Source organism: Argentina silus (genome assembly GCF_951799395.1).
Source record: "Argentina silus genome assembly, chromosome: 4".
NCBI lineage: Eukaryota > Metazoa > Chordata > Actinopteri > Argentiniformes > Argentinidae > Argentina > Argentina silus.
The window spans coordinates 20,755,852-20,777,458 of record NC_139658.1 but is presented as its reverse complement, the minus strand read 5'-3'; the positions used below and the strand labels follow the sequence as shown (position 1 = coordinate 20,777,458).

General features: G+C 45.2%; 2 protein-coding genes across 2 annotated transcripts in view; both read right to left on the bottom strand.

The window, feature by feature from the left end:
* Window positions 1-1,778: 1,778 nt before the first annotated feature.
* Window positions 1,779-11,629, bottom strand: ddx27 (DEAD (Asp-Glu-Ala-Asp) box polypeptide 27). The gene is made up of 21 exons (XM_083668065.1): window positions 11,320-11,629; window positions 10,781-10,936; window positions 10,237-10,296; window positions 9,859-10,081; window positions 9,118-9,170; window positions 8,617-8,703; window positions 8,035-8,140; window positions 7,644-7,817; window positions 7,257-7,407; window positions 6,998-7,097; window positions 6,707-6,848; window positions 6,281-6,434; window positions 6,088-6,169; window positions 5,717-5,894; window positions 5,416-5,522; window positions 5,160-5,256; window positions 4,813-4,904; window positions 4,409-4,529; window positions 3,786-3,882; window positions 3,226-3,297; window positions 1,779-2,319 (listed from the first exon to the last, which is right to left on the bottom strand). Exons 1-21 carry the CDS (start codon window positions 11,404-11,406, stop codon window positions 2,304-2,306), a joined length of 2,355 nt encoding a protein of 784 aa, XP_083524191.1. The 5' UTR covers window positions 11,407-11,629; the 3' UTR covers window positions 1,779-2,303.
* Window positions 11,630-17,230: 5,601 nt separating this feature from the next.
* The window catches only part of snrpb (small nuclear ribonucleoprotein polypeptides B and B1), a 4,588-nt gene continuing 211 nt past the window's right edge, over window positions 17,231-21,607 (bottom strand). Inside the window, exons 2-7 of the mRNA XM_083667907.1 lie at window positions 20,776-20,927; window positions 19,996-20,107; window positions 19,493-19,645; window positions 18,809-18,938; window positions 18,154-18,279; window positions 17,231-17,552 (exon numbers count right to left, since the gene is read on the bottom strand). Coding sequence (XP_083524033.1) covers window positions 17,515-17,552; window positions 18,154-18,279; window positions 18,809-18,938; window positions 19,493-19,645; window positions 19,996-20,107; window positions 20,776-20,927 — 711 coding nt within the window. The 3' untranslated portion in view covers window positions 17,231-17,514. The remainder of the gene's footprint in view (window positions 17,553-18,153; window positions 18,280-18,808; window positions 18,939-19,492; window positions 19,646-19,995; window positions 20,108-20,775; window positions 20,928-21,607) is intronic.

Here is a 21,607-nt window from a genome sequence, read left to right as displayed (position 1 = left end):
TGTTTTTACCTCTTCTGTGATCAAAACTGTTGGCTCCTCCTCTGCCCCTGTACAGCCCCCCTCTGAAAGGGTTGTCCATGGTCTTCTCCAGGAGGGCTATGTGCTTGTGGGTCCCCAACAGGCTTTAGATACTGGGTTATTACTGGGTTATTACTGGGTTATTACAGCTAGAAAGGAAGAACATAATTGGAAAAAAACAGGGTTTTAGAATTTAGAACACCTTTAGAATGTGTTTAACAATTGTGTTGATCAAGTTACCTTTACCATCAAGTTTATAACCAACACCAGTCCCAAAGGAATACGTCTATGGCATTGTGCATGTATTTACGGTCCTTTGGCCATATTGTGCTGTCTGAACGGGGGACGCGAGTGCCATCTACTGGACTACCAAGCAAGCGACTGCATGGGAAGGACATAGGTTTCATTTCCCAAGAATTGACGTCACTTCGATACAACTCGAAATGTTACTCTCATTTTCAGATGAACCATAAACCCTTAATACAGAATGTGCTCTTACTCCCTGTCGAGAATTTAATTTCCAATAAAACAGCCTTGTAGTGTAGTTTAGCCTAGCCTAGCCCAACCTAGCCTAGCCTAGTGCATAATAATTGTCGAATTGTCCTATCCCAAACTCCGACTACTGGAATAAATCTACAAAAAACACAGTATCCTAAGCAACAGCATGACAATGCAAATAATTAATTTAGCCTACTATTCGAAATAATGTGCTGGAACATTTCAATAATATTGATGACAATAAAATGAATAATCCTACAATAATGATATTAGGTTCTAGAGTTTAGAATAAAATACAACAAATACATTAAAGTCCCAAACTTACCTTTCCTCAAAAAGTATTCACAGGTTTATGTATGCCATTCCCTATATATTACAACACTTTCACATTAAAACAAGGCTTTGGAATTGTCGCTACTTGCTGTATTCCACCCTAACTCACTCCCTCCGCAGCCTTCTCTCGGTCTACCGGTGGCGGACGCGCTTTTTAAGGCAGGTGTCGGGGTCGGTCAGCTGATTGTGAGTCAGTTTCGTTTTCTTGTCATAACGCGGAAAGATTACAGTGATGTAATGGTTCAATGAGTATCGATACTATGAAATGCTAGTAAGCGTTAATAATGTTGATAATACTAGTCATTTTAGCATTAATCATGTAATGAATGTTTGTCGACAACAACTATGCGACCTTAGAGTCACCCTTTGCTTATGACTTGAATAGACCAATAGAATAGAGAAGTAGAAGTATTGCTTATGAAAAGTGCTAAAAGCCAGACAGACATGTGGATGCGCGAGAAAAAAGGAACATGTACATGGATGTGTTGTTGCCAAGACATATGGGAAAGATGTTCGTTTCACAGGACCCAAGGATTTCTGGTTATGTGTGCCTATGACTGTGCACTCTGGGAAAGCACATTTGTGAAGAGGTTGAAGGTTGAAAGTATAAATGTATGCTTGTAACTCGGGTTTGAGCTCTGTTTGTTAGAAACAGACTGCCATGCTTGCAATCATTAAAATAAGTAAATAGAACATATATTGTGTATATGCCTATTTGTGCAGTCTCACCAAATATTAAGGGGTAACCCTCGATTTCCACAATAGTGACCAGGATTACGACTAAAATGTTGATTAGGTAAAATAGGATACTGGTTTATTTCAAAATACAACTTCTTAAACGTTATTAAAATTGTTGCATGAATGACATTTTTAGACAATAATAAGAGCCAGACATTCGATGATGTCCTAATAATGAACTAGGTCACATCTCCAATAATGACTTACTTTATTGACTACATTATTGCAACATTAAACACCTGACATCAGACTCATGTGTCTGCAGATACAGGGATACGTTTGGCCATTCAGAGGTAATGAGAAAGAAAAACACTTAAGAATAATTCAAAGCATATTTATAAAGTTAACATTTTCATTACCACTCAGGGTATAGGGTATCTCAGCATTGTATTGGTGAATAACCAAGTGAGAGCTGAACAATAAAAAGTCTCCATGGTCACGCTGTCTGCATAGCAACCACATACAGGAAGTTGGAGTTGGACAAGCTGAAAGCAAGGCGAGGCTCAGGGCAGGACCACGCCCACAGCTCAGGGAGGGACTGCTGAGTAGATCAAGCTGTTGTTGTCGTTGTTGTTACTCAGGTACAGGCTCTGTCCTGTTGTCATGCCAGCCTCTGTGGGCCATGTGAAAAGCCACTTGAAACACTCTTCTTTTCTGAATCCCTCCATCCATCCTGAAGTCAGTCCTTGTCCTCTCCACGTTGACACAGTCCTCACTCACTTTCTCTTGAACCTGAGAAAACAAACATTAATCACACACACACACACACAATTGCTCTAGTACTATTGTTACTTTGTCATTTTTTATTACTTATATTGTTGTTGCTGCTGTTGTTGAGCATGGAGCAAGATCCCAAAACATTCTATTTCAACTGTACGCAATATAAGTGACAAATAAAATGAGATTCGATTTGATTTGATTCAAGACATAACTACAATGCTGCACAGTACACATAGTATGAATCTCCATAGTGGCTTCCTCCCCTCCATCTGCATTAATGTGAGAGAACAGGACAGGTGAAAGGCTCATTCCCGGTGAAGGATCCACCATATTGCTTTGACCCATCCTTTCACCTATCCAGTGTTCGGTCAGTGCAGGTGAAGGAGAGGCGACAAGGAGATGAGACCACTTTAGACTATTGAAACACCCATGGAGAAGGCCTCCACCCCGCCTCCACCCGGCCTCCACCCTCCGCCCCGCCTCCACCCCGCCTCCACCCGGCCTCCACCCTCCGCCCCGCCTCCACCCGGCCTCCACCCTGCCTCCACCCGGCCTCCACCCCGCAATGCATGGAATGGAATGAGAAATGGTATGTGTCTTTGATACCATTCCTGATTCCATTCCTGATTCCATTCCTGATTCCATTCCATGCATTAACAATGAGCCCGTCCTCTGATTTCTGATTAGCACACTAATGCGTATACCACATAATCGCAAGGTTCCTGGTTCGATTCCGACCCTCGACACGTCTTGCATGTCATCCCTCCTCTCTCTCTCTCTCACCCATCCTTCCTGTCAGTCCCTACTGTCTCTATCCCAATAAAGCAGAAATGCCCTAAAAACATATTTAAAAAATAATAATAATAATAATAATGTACCCCCCCCCCCCATAGCACATACAGTATATCCATCACTTACTTGGCCTTGGACTTGAAACCTCCTTTCTTGTTGGTTGGAATCCCCAGCCTTTTCTTATCCTCGAAGGAGGGTCTGGGAGAGACAGAACAGACACATTAACTCAGATAACAGCTGCATAAGGCTTTACCATACATTCCAACACAGTACCTCATACATATACACACCACTGTATAACCATTCAATAATGCATACTTATACTCCATCAATTCTACACCGTTATATTCATGGTTAACTGGTTTTGCTTGTAATGGAGGGCAGCCCAGTCTAAACTGAGTGAGGAGAGTGGTACAATGGATCTCTGTCTCTCTTGAAGGCCTGTTGCAGGTGGATTCTGACATGAATTAAGTCTCTGTAAGAAATCGGATGAGGAGCTTCACTCCCAAGTCGGATCTCCTGGGAACAGTGGCCTTGAGAGACCAAGGGTCCATTGTACCACTCTGGTTCTAACCAGATGGATGTTATCTGTTATTCTTGTATGAGAGTTGTGGATGTCAGTTCTAAAAACTCGATTTCTAGGTCAGAGGGCCTATGACTGGTCAAGGAAGACTACTTCTACCTACCCAGCTCTGTACTGCTTGAGAGCCTTCTTGCTGGTGTTGGTCAGCTCCTTGTCAAACACAGACTTCTTGCCGGGTTTACCACCTTTCTGCTTTGCACCTGGAGGGAGGAGAGAGATAGACGGGGGGAAAGAGAGAGATAGAGAGAAGGAGAGAGAGAGGGAGACAGAAAGAGAGAGAGAGAGAGAGAGAGAGAGAGAGAGAAGGAGAGAGAGAGATTAGTATTAGGACCCAGTATGGACCGAGGCAGTAGGACAGTATGGGGTTGGAGATGAGAACCGTTGGACCATGAAGAGGACCTGCTCGTTTTTAAATTGACTGAACAGATCCTAAACAGAGCCTTAGAAGCCTGGAGCAGACAGGACTGTGTAGTTACTAGTTTTCTCTAGCCGGGGGCGGCTGGTGGAGGCAGAAATCATAGGACAGGCTCACTGTAACGCATGGAATGGAATGAGGAATGGTATCAAACACACTTTTTGGTTTGACACCATTCCTCATTCCGCTTAAGGCATTACACATTGAGCCCGTCCTCCGATTTCCACCTCCACCAGCCTCAACTCAACTGCAGTCATCTATAGTGGATGGAGGAAGTGTTATAGTTCAAGGGGAAGTGTAGCGCCGCCTACCCTTCTGCACGGACTCCTCCTCGGGCATGGCCCTGGCACGCTTGGGCCTGCGGTCCCTCTTGGCGACGCGCTCGGCGTACATCTGGGACTTGAGGATCTCAAACTCGGCTCGCCCCTCCGACTGAGACGAGAGAGAGAGAGAGAGAGACACGGGGAGAGGCAACCGTGAGACAGGCAGGGGGAGAAGACACTCAGCTCACTGCTTTAACTGACAGATAATACACACTGTTTACACACACACACACACACGATACGTATGTACAATGGACATTGATGTTACGTTTAATTTATTTATTTATTCATTCATTTGCACACAAAAAAGACAGGTAAAGACAAACATTTTGAATAAAAGACCAGGTTTTAAAGGTGTGACTTCCCCTACACCCAGTGACTCAAACACTCACCGATAGTTCTTTCTTTTTACCCTCCTTGATGAACTTCTCTCTCTTCTTCTTCCCCCTGAGGGCCAGGTCAAAGTCCGCCAAAGCCTTGGTCACTGGCAGAGAGACAGACACAGAGGGAGGTTAGAGGTCACTGGCAGAGAGACAGAGGGAGGTTAGGGGTCACTGGCAGAGACAGAGGGGGAGGTTAGAGGCCACTGGCAGAGAGACAGAGAGAGGTCAGAGGTTAGGTCACTGGCAGGGAGGTCAGAGGTTAGCTTTGACCCTGTGGCTGTGGAGATGATGTTCCTCCCTCTATGGTGCAATGGTGAGTCCAGGTGTGTGTTAGAGGCGTGTGTAAGGAGACTCACTGCGTTCTTTCTTGCGTTCCTCGTGGCTCTGGAACCACGTCCTCTTGGGGTCCAGCTCTTCTGCATTCTGATTCAGGCGCTTCTGGGCCACACTGATCTGTAGGACACACACACACACGTTTAGAAATAAACACGTAAACACACATGAACACGACATATAGGTGTATTATACATACAAAGGAAACACACTTTAACACTTAGCAATTAAACATGAAAGTACATTTCACGATTACATCACCACCACACACACACACACCTGTGACTCAGAATGGGCCATGGCCCTCTCCTCTCTTTCCAGTCTCATCACAGCATACACATCCTTCTCCAGCTTGTCAATCATGTCCCTGACCTTCAGAATGACCTCTGAGAGAGAGAGAGAGAGAGAGAGAGGGGAGGGGAGGGTGACAGACAGACAGGACGGAAACACGGATCAGCATCATTATTAAACCACAATGCAAAATTATTTTTAGAAAATGTAAGTATCTAGGGGTATGAGCAGCGGGTAGGGGTTAGGGATTCGGGGTGGTTTCTAGGGGTTCGCGAGGGGTTATTTTTACCTTGTGGCAGGACGCGGGCCTTGACGGGGGTCTTGGCCTTCTTAACGATGTCCTTCAGCATCTTCCTCTCCATCTCGCCCACCAGAGAGACCGAGCGGCCCACCTTCCCGGCACGGGCTGTACGACCCACCCTGTGGACGTAGTGCTTCACCGTGTTGGGCATGGTGAAGTTGATCACCTGGGGAGAGGGAGAGGTGGGGGGGGGGGGGGTTCAGTCCAGATTCATATGCAAGAAAAAGATTTAAAAATCATCCAGGCCGGTCTCACTGAGATTCAACCACTTCTCTAGAGACCTCACATGTTCATCTTAAATCAATGGGAGAGCTCTGGGAACTGGAGTTCCACTAAGGACTACAAACACCGAGACTCACCGTCTTCACTCCATCGATGTCCAGACCTCTGGCTGCCACATCTGTAGCTACAAGGATGTCAATCTGCTCATCCTTAAACCGCCTGAGAGAGAGCGAGAGAGAGAGAGAGGTGGGATCGAAAGAGAGATTTGAGTGACGCTGATTTGTCATGTCGCATATAAGACATTGTGCGTGTGTGTGTGTGTGTAAGTACCTAAGGCTCTCCAGCCTCTGTGTCTGGGACAGGTTCCCGTGCAGTTCTCCGACCTTCAAACCCATCAAGCCCAGCAGGATATGCATGCGGTGAGCCTGCTTCTTAGTCTGGGTGAACAACATCACATGGTCCTGGAAGGTCCTGGTCAGCAGGGCTGAGACACACACACACACACACACACACACACACACACACACACACACACACACACACACACACACACACACACACACACACACACACACACACACACACACACACACACACACACACACACACACACACACACACACTAGATTAAAGCAGAGTTGAACAGCCATAACATGAGGGGAAAAGCTCTTAATGACCTCCCTTCTCTATCGAATAATACTACTGTACTATACATCCCACAGTAATTACACTACGCAAACAGTATCCAGTACTCACCAGCCACGATGGCCTCCCTGTCGCCCTCCCTGGCTGGTCTGATCCTGACAAACTCCTGTCGGAGGTAGGGAGCCACGTCTGTGTTGCTGTTGACGAAGATACGTACAGGCTGCTTCAGTGACACCGACGCCAAGTCTTTCACCTGAGGGGAACAGAACACACACACATGGAGATAGAAGCTTCTTATAGAAACTGCTGATGCACAGATGCGACTTCTGAAAGAAACTTTGGTGTCAGAATTCTATCAACCTATTTATGCATTACATTTTTCTTTTCTCTTTTTGTGTTTACCTCATCGCTCATGGTAGCAGAGAACAGCATGGTCTGTCTCTGGTACGCACACATCCTGATGATCTCCTTCATCTGCTCCTCAAAGTACTCATCCAGCATTCTGGAGGAACACACACAGACGCACACAGACGTTAGATAAAATTCAAAACAAATGAAAGAAATGGTACCCTGCTGGGCGGGTCGATGAATCCACCCTAGCAACCAAACTAATTCATTGATTGATTTCCAAAAGGCGTGAATAGGACCCGTCCCTACTCACCGGTCGGCCTCGTCCAGGATGAGGATCTCTATCTGGCTGAGCTCGAAGGACGGCGTGTTGTGGAGGTGGTCGATCAGACGACCCGGCGTAGCGATGAGGACGTCAGGACCCATTCGCAGCGCTGCCTCCTGGGACTTGAGGTCCAGACCGCCTACACACACACACACAGGTTACATTTTCCAACTAAAACTGAAGAAAAAGATCTGACAAACTCTCCTAAAGGGTTTCAGCCGGTCGGCATATGGACCCAATCACGAAACTGAGTTCCATTCCAGAATGGGAAGCTGGCCTTGGCACAAGTGATACCCCAGAGTATTTCTCTCTGCCAAATGAATGAGACTGATCTGACACATCAGCCATTTTGGCTCTGGCGGTGCAGTAGCTTACCCACGGCCAGGCAGGTGGCGATGCTGGTGAACTGAGCCAGCTGGCGGGCAACTGCGTGCACCTGGATGCCCAGCTCTCTGACAGGCACTAGGACCAGGACGCGGGTAACTTGGGCCTCCCGTGGTTTGTACAGCAGCCTCTCCAGGATGGGCAGCATGAACGCTGCCGTCTTACCTGGGGGGAGGAGAGAGGGGGGCATATGGTTTTAGTGTTTGGTATTATAATACTGCACAATATCATGGTGAGAATACACTAATCAAGGTCATATACAAGTGTGTTGTATGTGTGTATGAAGTATGCAAGTGTGTGTTGTTGTTGATGCGTATAACTTGTGTCTAAGAGACTGTGTGTGTGTGTGTGTGTGTGTGTGTGTGTGCGTGTCCTCTATTACCTGTGCCAGTAGCAGCGCAGGCACAGATGTCCTTGCCCATCAGTCCTACAGGCACACAGGCCTTCTGGATGGGAGTGGGCTCTTTGAAGCCCATGGCTGTGATGGCCTGATGACACACACACACAGGGGACATCAGCACAACATGTCCAACAACAAGGAGACAATTCAATCAATCCCCGGGTGGGGAACTGGGATAGCAGAATAGCTTTCTATTATCATCTCTCTCTCTGCTCTCGGTAATATCGTATAACCAAAGGTAACTCTGGTAGCTAGGTACCCCAACAGTCTAACCAAAGGTAACTCTGGTAGCTAGGTACCCCAACAGTCTAACCAAAGGTAACTCTGGTAGCTAGGTCCCCTAACAGTCTAACCAAAGGTAACTCTGGTAGCTAGGTACCCTAACAGTCTAACCAAAGGTAACTCTGGTAGCTAGCTATCTTAACAGTCTAACCAAAGGTAACTCTGGTAGCTAGCTACGCTAGTACATACAGTACAGTACAACAGTACATACATCAGACAGCTAGCCAACCCATGTAGCTACAGTAACAGTATCACGCAGAGATGTTGAGACTACCGGTCTACCTTTAGTATGGGTCTGGACAGGTTCATATCTTCGAACATCAGGGTCTCATCATAGTTAGACGCGTCCTCAAAAAACGCCTCTGGAGCCTGTGAGACAAGGTCACGTACAAGAACAGCTAAAAACAAGATTCCTTCCTATACATGGGAGATTCATGGTCCACATGGTAGTCGTGGTAAACATTGTAGACTCATGGTGAACATGGTAGAGTCATGGTAAACATGGTAGACTCATGGTGAACATGGTAGACTCATGGTGAACATGGTAGACTCATGGTAAACATGGTAGACTCATGGTGAACATGGTAGACTCATGGTGAACATGGTAGACTCATGGTGAACATGGTAGACTCATGGTGAACATGGTAGACTCATGGTGAACATGGTAGACTCATGGTGAACATGGTAGACTCATGGTGAACATTGTAGACTCATGGTGAACATGGTAATAATATGGTAATGCAGTGTTGATGTTTGTTTCTTCTGTGTCTGTTCCACACTCACATGCTCTCCAGGCTTATTCTTCTTGCCTCTTCGTGCCTTCTCCCTGAGTGTGTCTGAGAGAGCATCATCACATTAGGCCAACATGTACAGTAGGGAAAATAAGACTACTACAGCCTATTCTTAGGGTGGCCAGGTTGTTGTTTTTTTACTGATAGTGTGACTTGACGTGACAAACTCCTGGCACTAGTTAGAGCCTTTGGCTGCGTTCGAATACCCTTCTGAACTGAAGGAACTTTCCTTCCTTCCTTGGTAGTTGACCCGGAAGATTCTGAGCGGCAGCAGTAATAACAGCTGTTTGAATTGTAAAAAGCATTTAAGGCTGCATGGGATGTAACTTTTGCGGAAGCGTTTCGGGGAAATTTCTCCCCACAATGCAATATTTTGACAGGTAGAAATACCTTTTGTTATGTTCTCTCAAATGTATTTGTTTATGTTCACTGTAGCATCACTGTGTTGTTATTAGTAAGTTTGGCGAATGAACAAATCCATTAAAATGTTACTTCACGCCACATCTGAGTGAACAAGGATAGTTAGATTTATTTTTGCGCTGCTCGTTCCTTGCAACTTTTCCTCCCATCCTTACCTTGAACTTAGTGACGTTGTCAAACGAGGTCAAGGAAAATTTGTAAGGTGAGGGAAAAAAGCTGCCTTCGTTTACTCACATCAGGTCACATGGTCAGGGCAAACGCCTGGCCTTTCAGAATCCTAACAACCTGATTGGCTGTCTCCTACTCTACCCACCTGCTTTGGTTAGAACCTCTTCATCCCCGGAGGAGAACTCCTCCCCGTCATCATCAACTTCGTTATCAGAAGCCTCTTTTCCACCCTCAACGATATCTGGCTTCTCATCCTCTTCTCCGTTATCCTCTTCCTCCTCCTCATCATCTTCCTCCTCTTCAGCATCCCCAGCCTCTTTTTCAGCAGTCACTGTTTTGTCTGAGGTCTTGGTGGTCAGTGCCTTCTCCTGTAGAGAAAGTCAGATGAAGAATTGAACTCACCAACAAACCAGCACGACAGCAGTTAAACGTACCACAGTTTACTGTTAGTCGATTGCATACGAGATACAACAAACGACAGCTACGTCTACCCATCTTTTTCCAAATAATCTTTGAATCTTACCTCTGTTTTTCGCTTCTTGCGAACTTTCTCGATCTTCTCATCCAAGGTGGTGGGGGCTTTCTGCAGCACAACAGGCAGGAGAGGGTTAACAGTCAGTTGCTTCAGTCATATGAATAGTGAGTGTGTTGAGGCAGGATTGTGAGATCCATAGCCTTATACAGATCTCATAGCTAAGAGATAGACATATACAGTATAGCTACTGTAAGAAATAGGTTCATATAATACTCATAGCTAAGAGATAGGTTCATATAATACTCATAGCTAAGAGATAGGTTCATATAATACTCATAGCTAAGAGATAGGTTCATATAATACTCATAGCTAAGAGATAGGTTCATATAAGTACACACCACTCATCAAACATGTGAAACCAACAGTGAGGACCTCCAGTCTGGCCAGAGGGAGCGGACTCTACACTACAGCACCAGTTTGATATGATATCTACAGATAATGCAGATATCATATACAGCCTCCAGCATTGTGGAAACTACTAGATTTGTTAGAGGGTATTTGAGCTTCATCGTCAAACCAGGCTTAAACCTACCCTCTTCTTCAGCTGAGCCATGACATCAGCCATAGCCCAGTCCTCGCTGTAGAGACCATCTCTCTCTCCAAACTCAAAGTCAGTGCTGAAGTCCCCTGTACCTCCAACTCCACTTTTTAAGGCCTTCTTCTTCTTGTTCAGGACAATGGGCTGGTCCTGGGGCGAGAGGAGAGGGGGGATGGTGTTACACAGTACTGGGTGGAACTGCAACAGTGCTTAGTACTATTGGTACCATCCTACCATCCTTGGTGCTTATGGCTGAGACACACAGGAACTAAAATATTGACACACAGACAAGTGTATAAACTACTACCCGTACTCCTGCATAGCACAGGTTCACTCTAACACTAACACACACACACACACACACACAACAACAACTGTGATTTCTATTAATGTGTACTGTGTGTGATGTGGCTACAACCAATGCAATCAAGCTAATAATTGATGTTGATTTGTTGACAACATTGACAGATTTAGAAGAAGGTCCAGCTTCTTTCCTCAGACCTGACACGTCACTCTGATCATCCCAGACTTACATCGTCGTCTTCGGTCTCTGAGTCCTGCTCCTCTGGCACGTCATCGCCGTCCAGGATGGTCCCGATCAGGTCCAGATCGGACAGCATGCTGCTGCTAGGTGTCCAACAATCCCAGGTAGACTCGCCTGTTAGCGAGCTAACTAGTTAGTTGCTACGAGCTACGAGCTGTTACAGGACAAATAACCACCCTGGTTATTTTTGACACGCCACGTAGCAGAGCGGATTGAATGTGCCGAGGTATTCGGCAATGTATTCACCATAAAATTATTGCTCATTCCTAAGAGCTACCAAGACACGGCTGTGTTGTGGCCACACGTGTGTTGGTGAACATGGGAAGTGGGATACGTCGCTACATCCTGTGTCTTCCCTCCGCGTGATGCACTTGCGCCCTCTACTGTGGTGGCGCGTGTCTGAACTCCCAATGCTAACTAACTGTTTTAACTTAATAACAAATAACTAAATAATAATAAATACAAAAAAAACTAACAATGCACATTGTAAGACGACTTTGCTTTGGGAGGTTTAAGCACTGTAGGGAAGAAAACTTATGGTCTACAATGAAAACATTTTATATGAGAGACATACATTCCTGACAAGTGTAATAACATTCGATTTTCACACACATCATTTAATTTTTCATCACACAGCTGCCAGAGTCAATTCTGCAGGTGTACCTGTGGATGTATTTTAAGGCCTACCTTCAAACTCAGTGCCTCTTTGCTTGACATCATGGGAAAATCAAAAGAAATCAGCCAAGACCTCAGAAAAAAAATTGTGGACCTCCACAAGTCCGGTTCATCCTTTGGAGCAATTCTCAAACGCCTGAAGGTACCGCGTTCATCTGTACAAACAATAGTACGCAAGTATAAACACCATGGGACCACGCAGCCGTCATACCGCTCAGGAAGGAGACGCGTTCTGTCTCCTAGAGATTAATGTCCTTTGGCGCAAAAAGTGCAAATTAATCCCAGAAGGACCTTGTGAAGATGCTGGAGGAAACAGGTACAAAAGTATCTATATCCACAGTAAAACGAGTCCTATATCGACATAACCTGAAAGGCCACTCAGCAAGGAAGAAGCCACTGCCCAAAAACCGCCATGAAAAAGTCAGACTACGGTTTGCTACTGCACATGGGGACAAAGACCTTACTTTTTGGAGAAATGTCCTCTGGTCAGATGAAACAAAAATTGAACTGTTTGGCCATAATGACCATGTTTATGTTTGGAGGAAAAAGGGGGAGGATTGCAAGCCGAAGAACACCATCCCAACCGTGAAGCACAGGGGTGGCAGCATCATGTTGTGGGGGTGCTTTGCTGCAGGAGGGACTGGTTCACTTCAACACTCAAGATTCTTTATTTGTCACGTGCATACAAGTATACAGTGAAATGCAAAAGTGACAGTGCCACAGAGTAGTGCAACAATACAATACGTTTTTTTTTTTAACTTTATATTTTTATTATCATTTCCTTTTATAAATTGCAGTCATACAGTATGTCACAACAAATCTTTTTGATGGTACAGTAAGGTGCCGCGGGTAAGTCCACAGAAAGGTTAACAGTCCATGGATATCTTTCATCTTGAGGTATGATCATTATCTCAGCAATACCACATACATACAGTATAGATTACATTTGGTAAATGATAAGGTAATTTTCACATTGCAGATGACCATTGCCTTAAAAAATAAATAAATAAAAGAATATAGTAACGATAAAAGAAAAGAAGATGAGCACATACAGCATAAAATTGTGCACGCATGTGCATGCACAATGCCACACTGATAAAATAAGTAGTTAAAAAAATAAATAAAAAACATCACCATTATCATCATCAACAATAACAATAACAATAATAATAATAATAATAATAATAACAATAATAATCTTTCAAAAAATCTGCATTTCAATCATATCAAATGAAAATGTAGGGCAATGAATCTGAAATAAATAATGAAGCTGAAATAAATAATCCTCTCTACTATTATTGACATTTCACATTCTTAAAATATAGTAGGGATCCTAACTGACCTAAGACAGGGAATGGTTACTAGGATTAAATGTCAGGAATTGTGAGAAACTGAATTTAAATGTATTTGGCTAAGGTGTATGTAAACTTCCGACTTCATCTGTCGGCTCACTCACTGAAACCAAAGTACTTCGGATCGTACACCAGACCTGGACCATTTTCTCTTTGAGGCAGTGTACACTCAAACCAACGATGATCGCCACAAACACCATCACTACTACAACTACCAACCATATTGGTAATTTTACATATCCTGCAGGGTTTGAATTTCCTTCCTCCCCGTCTTTTTCTAGAACCGTTAGAGTGACAGCATCTGGATTTCCTCTCTCTCTGTCTCGGCCAAAGAAGCACTGATAGGTCCCCTGATCTGAGGTGAGTACCCCAGTGATGGTGAGTGAAAGGTCTCCCTGAATGAAACCAATCTTGGACACAGATACCCTGTTTTCCATCCCTGAGCCAAAGACAGTTTTCCCTGCTTCAACATTTAGCACCGTCTGCTCATCTTTCTTCCAAGCGACGTACATCTCACTCTCAGTAGTATGTTTCCCAGTTAAACCATGACAAGTGAGAGAGGCATTTCCTCCAATCGGAGCAGATATCACAGAGGGAAACAACACTTCTAGTTTGACATCCTGTAAAACAGCCTGACCACAAGCACACTCGTAATCACCCATGTCAGTGTACACAGTAGAGTTGATGCGGAGAGACAGGCCTCCTTTATCAAGTCCTACCCGGTTTTCATAGCCACGTCCTGACATCAACACCCCATTAACAAGCTCAGCAACCTTCATCTTTATGATGCCTCTTGCAGACGTCTCCTGACGGTACCGCCACTGGAGGACACCGACAGAGCATTGCCCAGAGCAGGGGAGAGTAACAGAGTCCTTCAAAATCACCTTTCGCGTCAAAAAAGTAGCCAGGGAGGATTCAGCGAGAAGTATGAAAAAAGATATGTGGAAGCAAATCCACTTCCATGTGTGTGCGCGCATCTTCAGAGTCTGTAGCAGCTAGTAATAATACTGGCGTTGGGAATGGTGGATCTGAAACAGTAAATAACAGGAAACTATGAGGGCAGCATATTTCAGTTACAGCCATTATTTATTTCCCAAGAGAGAAAGACAGAGAAAGAGAGAAAGGGGGAAAATAATAATTGTGAAAGCTGTCACTGCACCGCCACAGGCAAAAATTCAGTTAATGAAGTCAGCATGGCTGCAGCAGAGACACAGAGAGAGAGAGAGAGAATGTTCTATGTGGGCGTTACCAGGCTCCGTTACCAGGCTCTCTCTCTCCACCTGCTCAGTACACACCTTTTGGCCATCACCTCATCACCATGCAGTTATCTACCCTTTAAAAATATTTTAAAGGGGGTACACTAGCAGAAAAAGTTTGAGAACCACTGCATTAAAGAATATAGAACTTAGAACTTTATAGAACTTTAGAGCGAGCCATTAAAGTATATTCACCTTTTAATTAGTTCATGTGCTGTCAAGTCTTCGACCGTGTGACTTCTTGATGGAACTTTCTAGACAACGCAAAGGAGATGGTGTGTCTTTTATGATCACCCTCACTCGCTACTCACCAGTATATGAGACGTAACAAATGAACTTGAAGTTGATGTCTAACTACGCCCCACCCTTACAAACCACGTGCCACCCTTCATGCCAACATAATGACTCATAGTAGGACAACCAAATATGCCTCACCTGAGCGAAACATTGTGACATGGTTGTCTAGTGATAGAGCCTTTATTCGATCAAAACCACATTGCCCAGTGATAACATTTGGGCAGATATGTTATCAGTGATAACATTTGGGCAGATATGTGGAGTTGGACAGGACACTGATTATGGGAGTCTCAACTGGACCCAATGTAAGCTGCTTGACTGACAGTTTTCCATGCCATCCAGACTATTGTATCTGGCTATGACAGTGTGGGGTAGAACCAGAAATATAATAGGAACCTTCTATATTTGGTACAACACAATCACACATGGACTAGCCTACATGGGAATCTTACTCAAGTTCTTTAACTCACAAGAACATGTTCATTGAGTCTAATTGAGTACCGTATGTAGAAGAGTTTTCGTCTGAGACTACTGGGTTCCTATGCTTGGTCTGTGTCATTATGCCTGCACACTGTATGATATGCAAAGTGCTTCTGTAATGCATTTGTGATGCAACAGTGGTCCAGAAAGAACCAAGCACTGAAAGAATCAATGTATTCAGCAACACACGGATGGACCAACATTTTCTGCAGAGATTTATTTAAACCACCATATTGTCTGTACAACAATTCACTGCCATTGTACAAATACGCCTCGGCATTACAAGACAATGTTAACATGTAAATCAGTTAATGAAGTCGGCATGGCTGCAGCAGAGAGAGAGAGAGAGAGAGAGAAAGAAAGAAAGAAAGAGAGAGACAGAGAGAGGGGGACCGAGAGAGTGTTCTATGTGGGCGTTACCAGGCTCCGGTTCCACTGTCTCTCTCTCTCCACCTGCTCAGTACACACCTTTTGGCCATCACCTCATCACCATGCAGTTATCTACCCTGGCTTTCCAACTACTCATCGCTAGATTGTACTAGTTCCTATGGTAGTTTCTAGCCTTACTACGTTTCGTCGTATTAGCTACTGGTGTTTTGTACCTGTTCTAACTCTGATCTCCCTGTTCCTCGTATCAGATTCCACCTACCCGTCGGCCTGCCTACCTACCCACCAGCCTGCCTGTCCGCCCACCGGCCTACCCTTCCACGCTGCCGGTGCTACCTGCCTTCCAGCCGCCTGTCCACTGCCAGACTACCCCTACCCTTATCCCCTCATTAAATACCCAAACCTGCTATGCTTGTCCGACTCTGTATTCGCGCCTGGTTCCCCCGTTCAGTGCCTAACAAAATGTTTTGTGCCGATGACTCAGCTGACATTAAAGGGGGTACACTAGCAGAACAAGTTTGAGAACCACTGCATTAAAGAATATAGAACTTTACAGAACTTTAGAGCGAGCCATTAAAGTATATTCACCTTATTAGTTCATGTGCTGTCAAGTCTTCGACCGTGTGACTTCTTGACTGAAAACACGCTTTGCCGCGCGGACAGGGCAGCGGAACTTTCTAGACAAAGCAAAGGAGATGGTGTGTCTTTTATGATCAATAACACTTGGTGCAAACCAGAGAGTGTTCATACCCTTAAGACTTTAAGACCGTGAATTCACTTATTGTCTTTTTGATGTCTAACCACGCCCCACCCTTCATGCCAGCATAATGACTGATAATAGGGAAGGGAAAGAGAGTGAGAGAGAGAGGGAGGGGGGAGAGAAAGACAAAGAAAATTGTCCATTCCATAGACGGACCAACACCCAAGTATGCCTCACCGGAGCGACACATTGTGACATGGTAGTCTAATGATATAGCCTTTATTCGACCAGATCCACTTTGCCCACCTTCAGCGATAACATTTGGGCAGATATGTGGAGTTGGACAGGACACTGATTGTGGGAGTCTCAACTGGACCCAATGTAGCTAAGTGCTTGACTGACAGTTTTCCATGCCATCCAGACTATTGTATCTGGCTATGACAGTGTGGGGTAGAACCAGAAATATAATAGGAACCTTCTATTTTTGGTACAACCCAATCACACATGGACTAGCCTACATGGGAATCTTACTCAAGTTCTTCAACTCACAAGAACATGTTCATTGAGTCTAATTGAGTACCGTATGTAGAAGAGTTTTCGTCTGAGACTACTGGGTTCCTATGCTTGGTCTGTGTCATTATGCCTGCACACTGTATGATATGCAAACTGCTTCTGTAATGCTTTTGTGATGCAACAGTGGTCCAGAAAGAACCAAGCACTGAAAGAATCAATGTATTCAGCAACACACGGATGGACCAACATTTTCTGCAGAGTTTTATTTAAACCACCATATTGTCTGTACAACAATTCACTGCCATTGTACAAATACGCCTCGGCATTACAAGACAATGTTAACATGTAAATCAAAAACATTCATATAAACGCAGAGACTGGTAATTAAAACAAATTGTCCATCGGACACTTTATTAAAAAAAAGCAAAACAAAGTACAAAAGTCGAACTATACAAGAGCCCAGGGAGAGCTCCATTGGGGAAGGAGGAGGGCGAGAAGACGGAGGATCAGTCCAGTGAAGAGACTCAGGGTCTGGGGGGCCGCATGCCTGGTGGGGGTGGGCCTGGAGGGGGGGGAAGAATACAGCCAGCATTAACACACAGTAAAGGATCCCAGAGGGTGTGTGTGACATTAAAGAAGATTCCAGCAACCAAGCTTAACTTAAAGGCCACATCCAGAAACAACCCGTGGCACATAATACAGTGCTCTCATACTTGTGAGAATAGATACTTTAACAGTTCTTTAGAACAGAACTTCTATGCAATGGACACATGCACGCACACAGAAAAAGGGTCTTGGCTCAGAGTAATCCTGCTTCAATAAATTTCAGCATCAGGTTCAGCTGAATGAAGATCATCACTGCCAAAGAACCAACCCCCTCAAACACCCTCTAACCCAAAAGCTGAATACAGCCAAAAGCTGCACTACCATGAACCATTCAAGACCTTAGACACAGGTGTCACTCATTCCATGGAGGGCCGAGTGTCTACAGGTTTTTGCTCTTCCCATCTACTTGATTGATGAATTAAGGTCACTAATCAGTATGGAACTCCCCTCACCTGGTTGACCAGGTCTTAATTGAAAGGAAAAACCAAAAACCTGCTGACACTCGGCCCTCCATGGAATGAGTTGGACACCTGTACCGTAGGACATTGGAACCTTACCTCTCATGCCAGGGGGAGGCGGCCTCATGCCAGGAGGGGGCATGCCCATTGGTGCTCCTCTGCCAGGGGGCATTCCCATTGGTGGACCCATGGGTGGTCGCATGCCTGGGGGAGGGCCCATCATACCTGGAGGGGTCAAACAAGAGAGGATGAGGATTTTAATCCCGGAAAACTGGGAATACCAAAAATCCCAAAACACGTCAACTACAAGACTCGAGTCTGGCATGAAACTAGTATGCAACAACATCACTAGACAAAGCTAGTCTCGCTAACTGGGCTAATTTAAGTAAAAAGGTTCTTGGCTCAGAGTAATCCTGCTTCAATACATTTCAGCATCAGGTTCAGCTGAATGAAGATCATCACTGCCAAAGAACCAACCTCATACATCCTTACTGACCAAGCAACACACTGGCTGACGTGTAGGCACACTTGATCATTTGCTGCAGAGCTTTTATGCTGCATCACAAATCAACCACCATCACCTTGGGCCTAAGCATTCCCGTAGGTCTGAAAGACAGACAGTTGGACGCAATATAGAAGTAGCACCATCTTGCTCTGATTGGCTAGGTGGTAATGGGATTACCACATTGGTTATGGATATAAGCAATCCCTTCAGCTCTACAGGAGTGCCTCAGGGTGGGGCGTGGGTGTTTACCTGGAGGGGGGGCTCCACGGCCCATGGGGGGTGGTCCTCCCCTGCCGGGAGGGTACTGTGTGGGGGCGCCTGCCAGCGTGGCTCCGGCTGCTGCAGCTGCTACTGTTCCTCTGCCCTGGGGGGTCATCACCTAGGGAGGGGGGCGGACAAGACAGGGTTAGGACACTGAGGGATGGGGAACAGGCTGGCTGGTCTGGGGGTGTGTACCTTCATGGTTCCGGTCAGGATTTGGGAGAGCAAGCTGATCCTAGTTGTGTGTCTAAGGGCAATATGCGCCGTGTGTCATTATCCATTTACCACTAAGTTGAACTGTAAGAGTCTGCAAGAAAACTATTACACAACACCTACATCACTAGTTGAGTAAAAGGTTCTTGGCTCAGAGTAATCCTGCTTCAATACATTTCAGCATCAGGTTCAGCTGAATGAAAATCATCACTGCCAAAGAATCAACCTCATACATTTTTTTGTTATAGCTAGTATCATTATCCATTTAACACCAAGTTGAACTGTGTTGAGTTCCTAGGCCGTGCCACCAACTGTTCTTTGTAAGTCTCTGTCAATTAATGAGATCACTTTAACAGAGCAAAGCACACCATGAAATGACCAAATCCATTCTCACCAGTTGTAATAAGATGGTTTGTATACAAAGCTGAGGTTGAACAGTGTGAGGGGCTGTGGTCTTACCTGTTGTGAGGGGCCTCCTACTCCTCTGACTGGGCCTGCCAGGCCCGCGGGAGCCTGGGGCATGGGTGCTCCGGCGGGCACACCTCTACCAGCGGCCCGGCCCACACCTGGGCCTCCTGCAACACCGGCCAGGGGCACGCGGGCGATACCAGTCTGAAAGAGAGCAGGGGAAAGCAGAGTCAGACACAACTCGGGGTACAATTCCTCTAAAACAGTGCTTTCCCGTATTTGTGTCAATTAATAAACAGTGTATTAGAATAATAGTTTATCGCACTGTCCTTACTACCCCACCTCGTTCAATAATACTCGTTAAGTAAAAAGCTCTTGGCTCAGAGTAATCCTGCTTCAATAATTTCAGCATCAGGTTCAGCTGAATGAAGATCATCACTGCCAGAGTACCAACCAACACCACAACATCCTCTGACCCAACAGCCGAATACAGCCAATAGCTTCCCCAAAACCCTCTTTCTCCTCCTCCCTCCCCCCCCCCCACACACGCTTACGTCTTTAGGTGGGGGTCCCTCTACTGTCATGGAGACCAGGTTCTCTCCTCTGAGCAGCACCAGACCCAGCACTCTCTTCTCCTCTCGCTCCGGCTGCTTGGAGTTCTTGGGCCTAGTGACAGACAGAGGGGTGAGGCCACAGCAAAACAGTCATACGCAAACATCAACAGAGGCAACGCACGTTCAGGTCACAGCTGTTCACCTTTCATAAAGACTGGAGAGCAAATTACAGTCATGTCCAGAAACTCAAAACCCTTTTAATCAGATAATTTGATTGATGCAAGCAAAATGGTAGTCGCTTCACCTCAGAGACTAGGTAGGGTTCTCAGTCTTGTTTATACAAGTCTACAACATGACTGTGTGAACAGTTCAGACCCCAGTACAGTTGTAGTTACTCAATGGAGTAGCTAAATGGTGGAAACTCTTGGCTCAGAGTAATCCTGCTTCACTAAGTTTCAGCATCAGATTCAGCTGAATGAAGATAATCACCGCCAAGGAACCAACCTTATGTTAAAAGACTAGCTGAAATTGCATCAGGGACACGCTCAATTTTTATGTCTGTCCAATCCACGAAGGGTTCCATGGTTGAGTTTGATTCCAAAACGCTGTTCACCCTCCTTCACAGATCTGATGGGACTACTGGGTGTGTAAGCTACCGCTCCATGTTCTCACTATAGTGCTTACACCTTCACAGTCCCATCAGATATGTGAAGAAGCAAGAACAACTTCCTGGAATGAAACATAGTCCAGGGGTCATTAACAGACCAGCCTGAGACTTACTTGATCTTCCTGAACTCGTCACAGTCACACAGGATAAGGTTCATGTGTTTGTCGAAGGCCTTGAAGGTCCCAATGAAGATGCGACCGTCTTGCAGAATGCAACGCATCCTGAAGTCGATGTGCTGCAGCATCTTGCTGCTCTTGCCAACCGTCTGAAAAGGGACAATAAGAAACCAGTGTCAACTGAACTGCGACGATACGAATCATGTCTACAAACTGACCCGGAAAAGGACCCCCCCTCCACAACAGCACGTAATTCTCGGTGGAGTAAATGGTTCTTGGCTCAGAGTAATCCTGCTTCAATTAGTTTCAGCATCAGGTTCAGCTGAATGAAGATCATCACCGCCAAAGAACCAGTGTCAAGTGAGCAGACTAGTGGAACTTAGCGGGCATGCAAACAATAGCAATAACGAAATAGATGGTTACTTGCTAGCCAGGGGCTAGCTACAAACAATTGCTAACAAGGTGCATTTTCATTATTATTTATGGAAGTGCATTGGCTAAACCAAACGGGATACATTTAACTAGTTTATTGACAGTAAAAGTTTGCAGATTAGTGAATCCAATTCACATAAATTGGCGGGCAAGGTTTGAGGACACTGTTTGGCCAGCAAAGTAGCATAGCATTGACTTGCAGCTATCTACAAGAGCTGTGTTCAATAGAATTAAACAAAAATGTAACCCTAATAATTACAATTACGACTATTACACTTATTACTCAGTGTATTACCTTCAGCCAGCCCTGTGTTTGATAAAGTAACTACAGTGTGCGTGAGGGTCAACAATGGCCTGCCCTACGTTACTCTGACGTTCGCCATAACTGATACAAAAT

What these genes read in the sequence shown, in the direction of transcription:
- ddx27 (XM_083668065.1), bottom strand. Translation starts at nt 11,406, where the DNA reads ATGCTGTCCGATCTGGACCTGATCGGGACCATCCTGGACGGCGATGAC. An exon ending in GCAAGAAGCGAAAAACAGAG is followed by an intron (nt 10,082 to 10,236) that starts GTAAGATTCAAA and finishes CTTTCTCTACAG; the next exon opens with GAGAAGGCACTGACCACCAA. An exon ending in CTCAAGCAGTACAGAGCTGG is followed by an intron (nt 3,298 to 3,785) that starts GTAGGTAGAAGT and finishes TGTCTCTCCCAG; the next exon opens with ACCCTCCTTCGAGGATAAGA.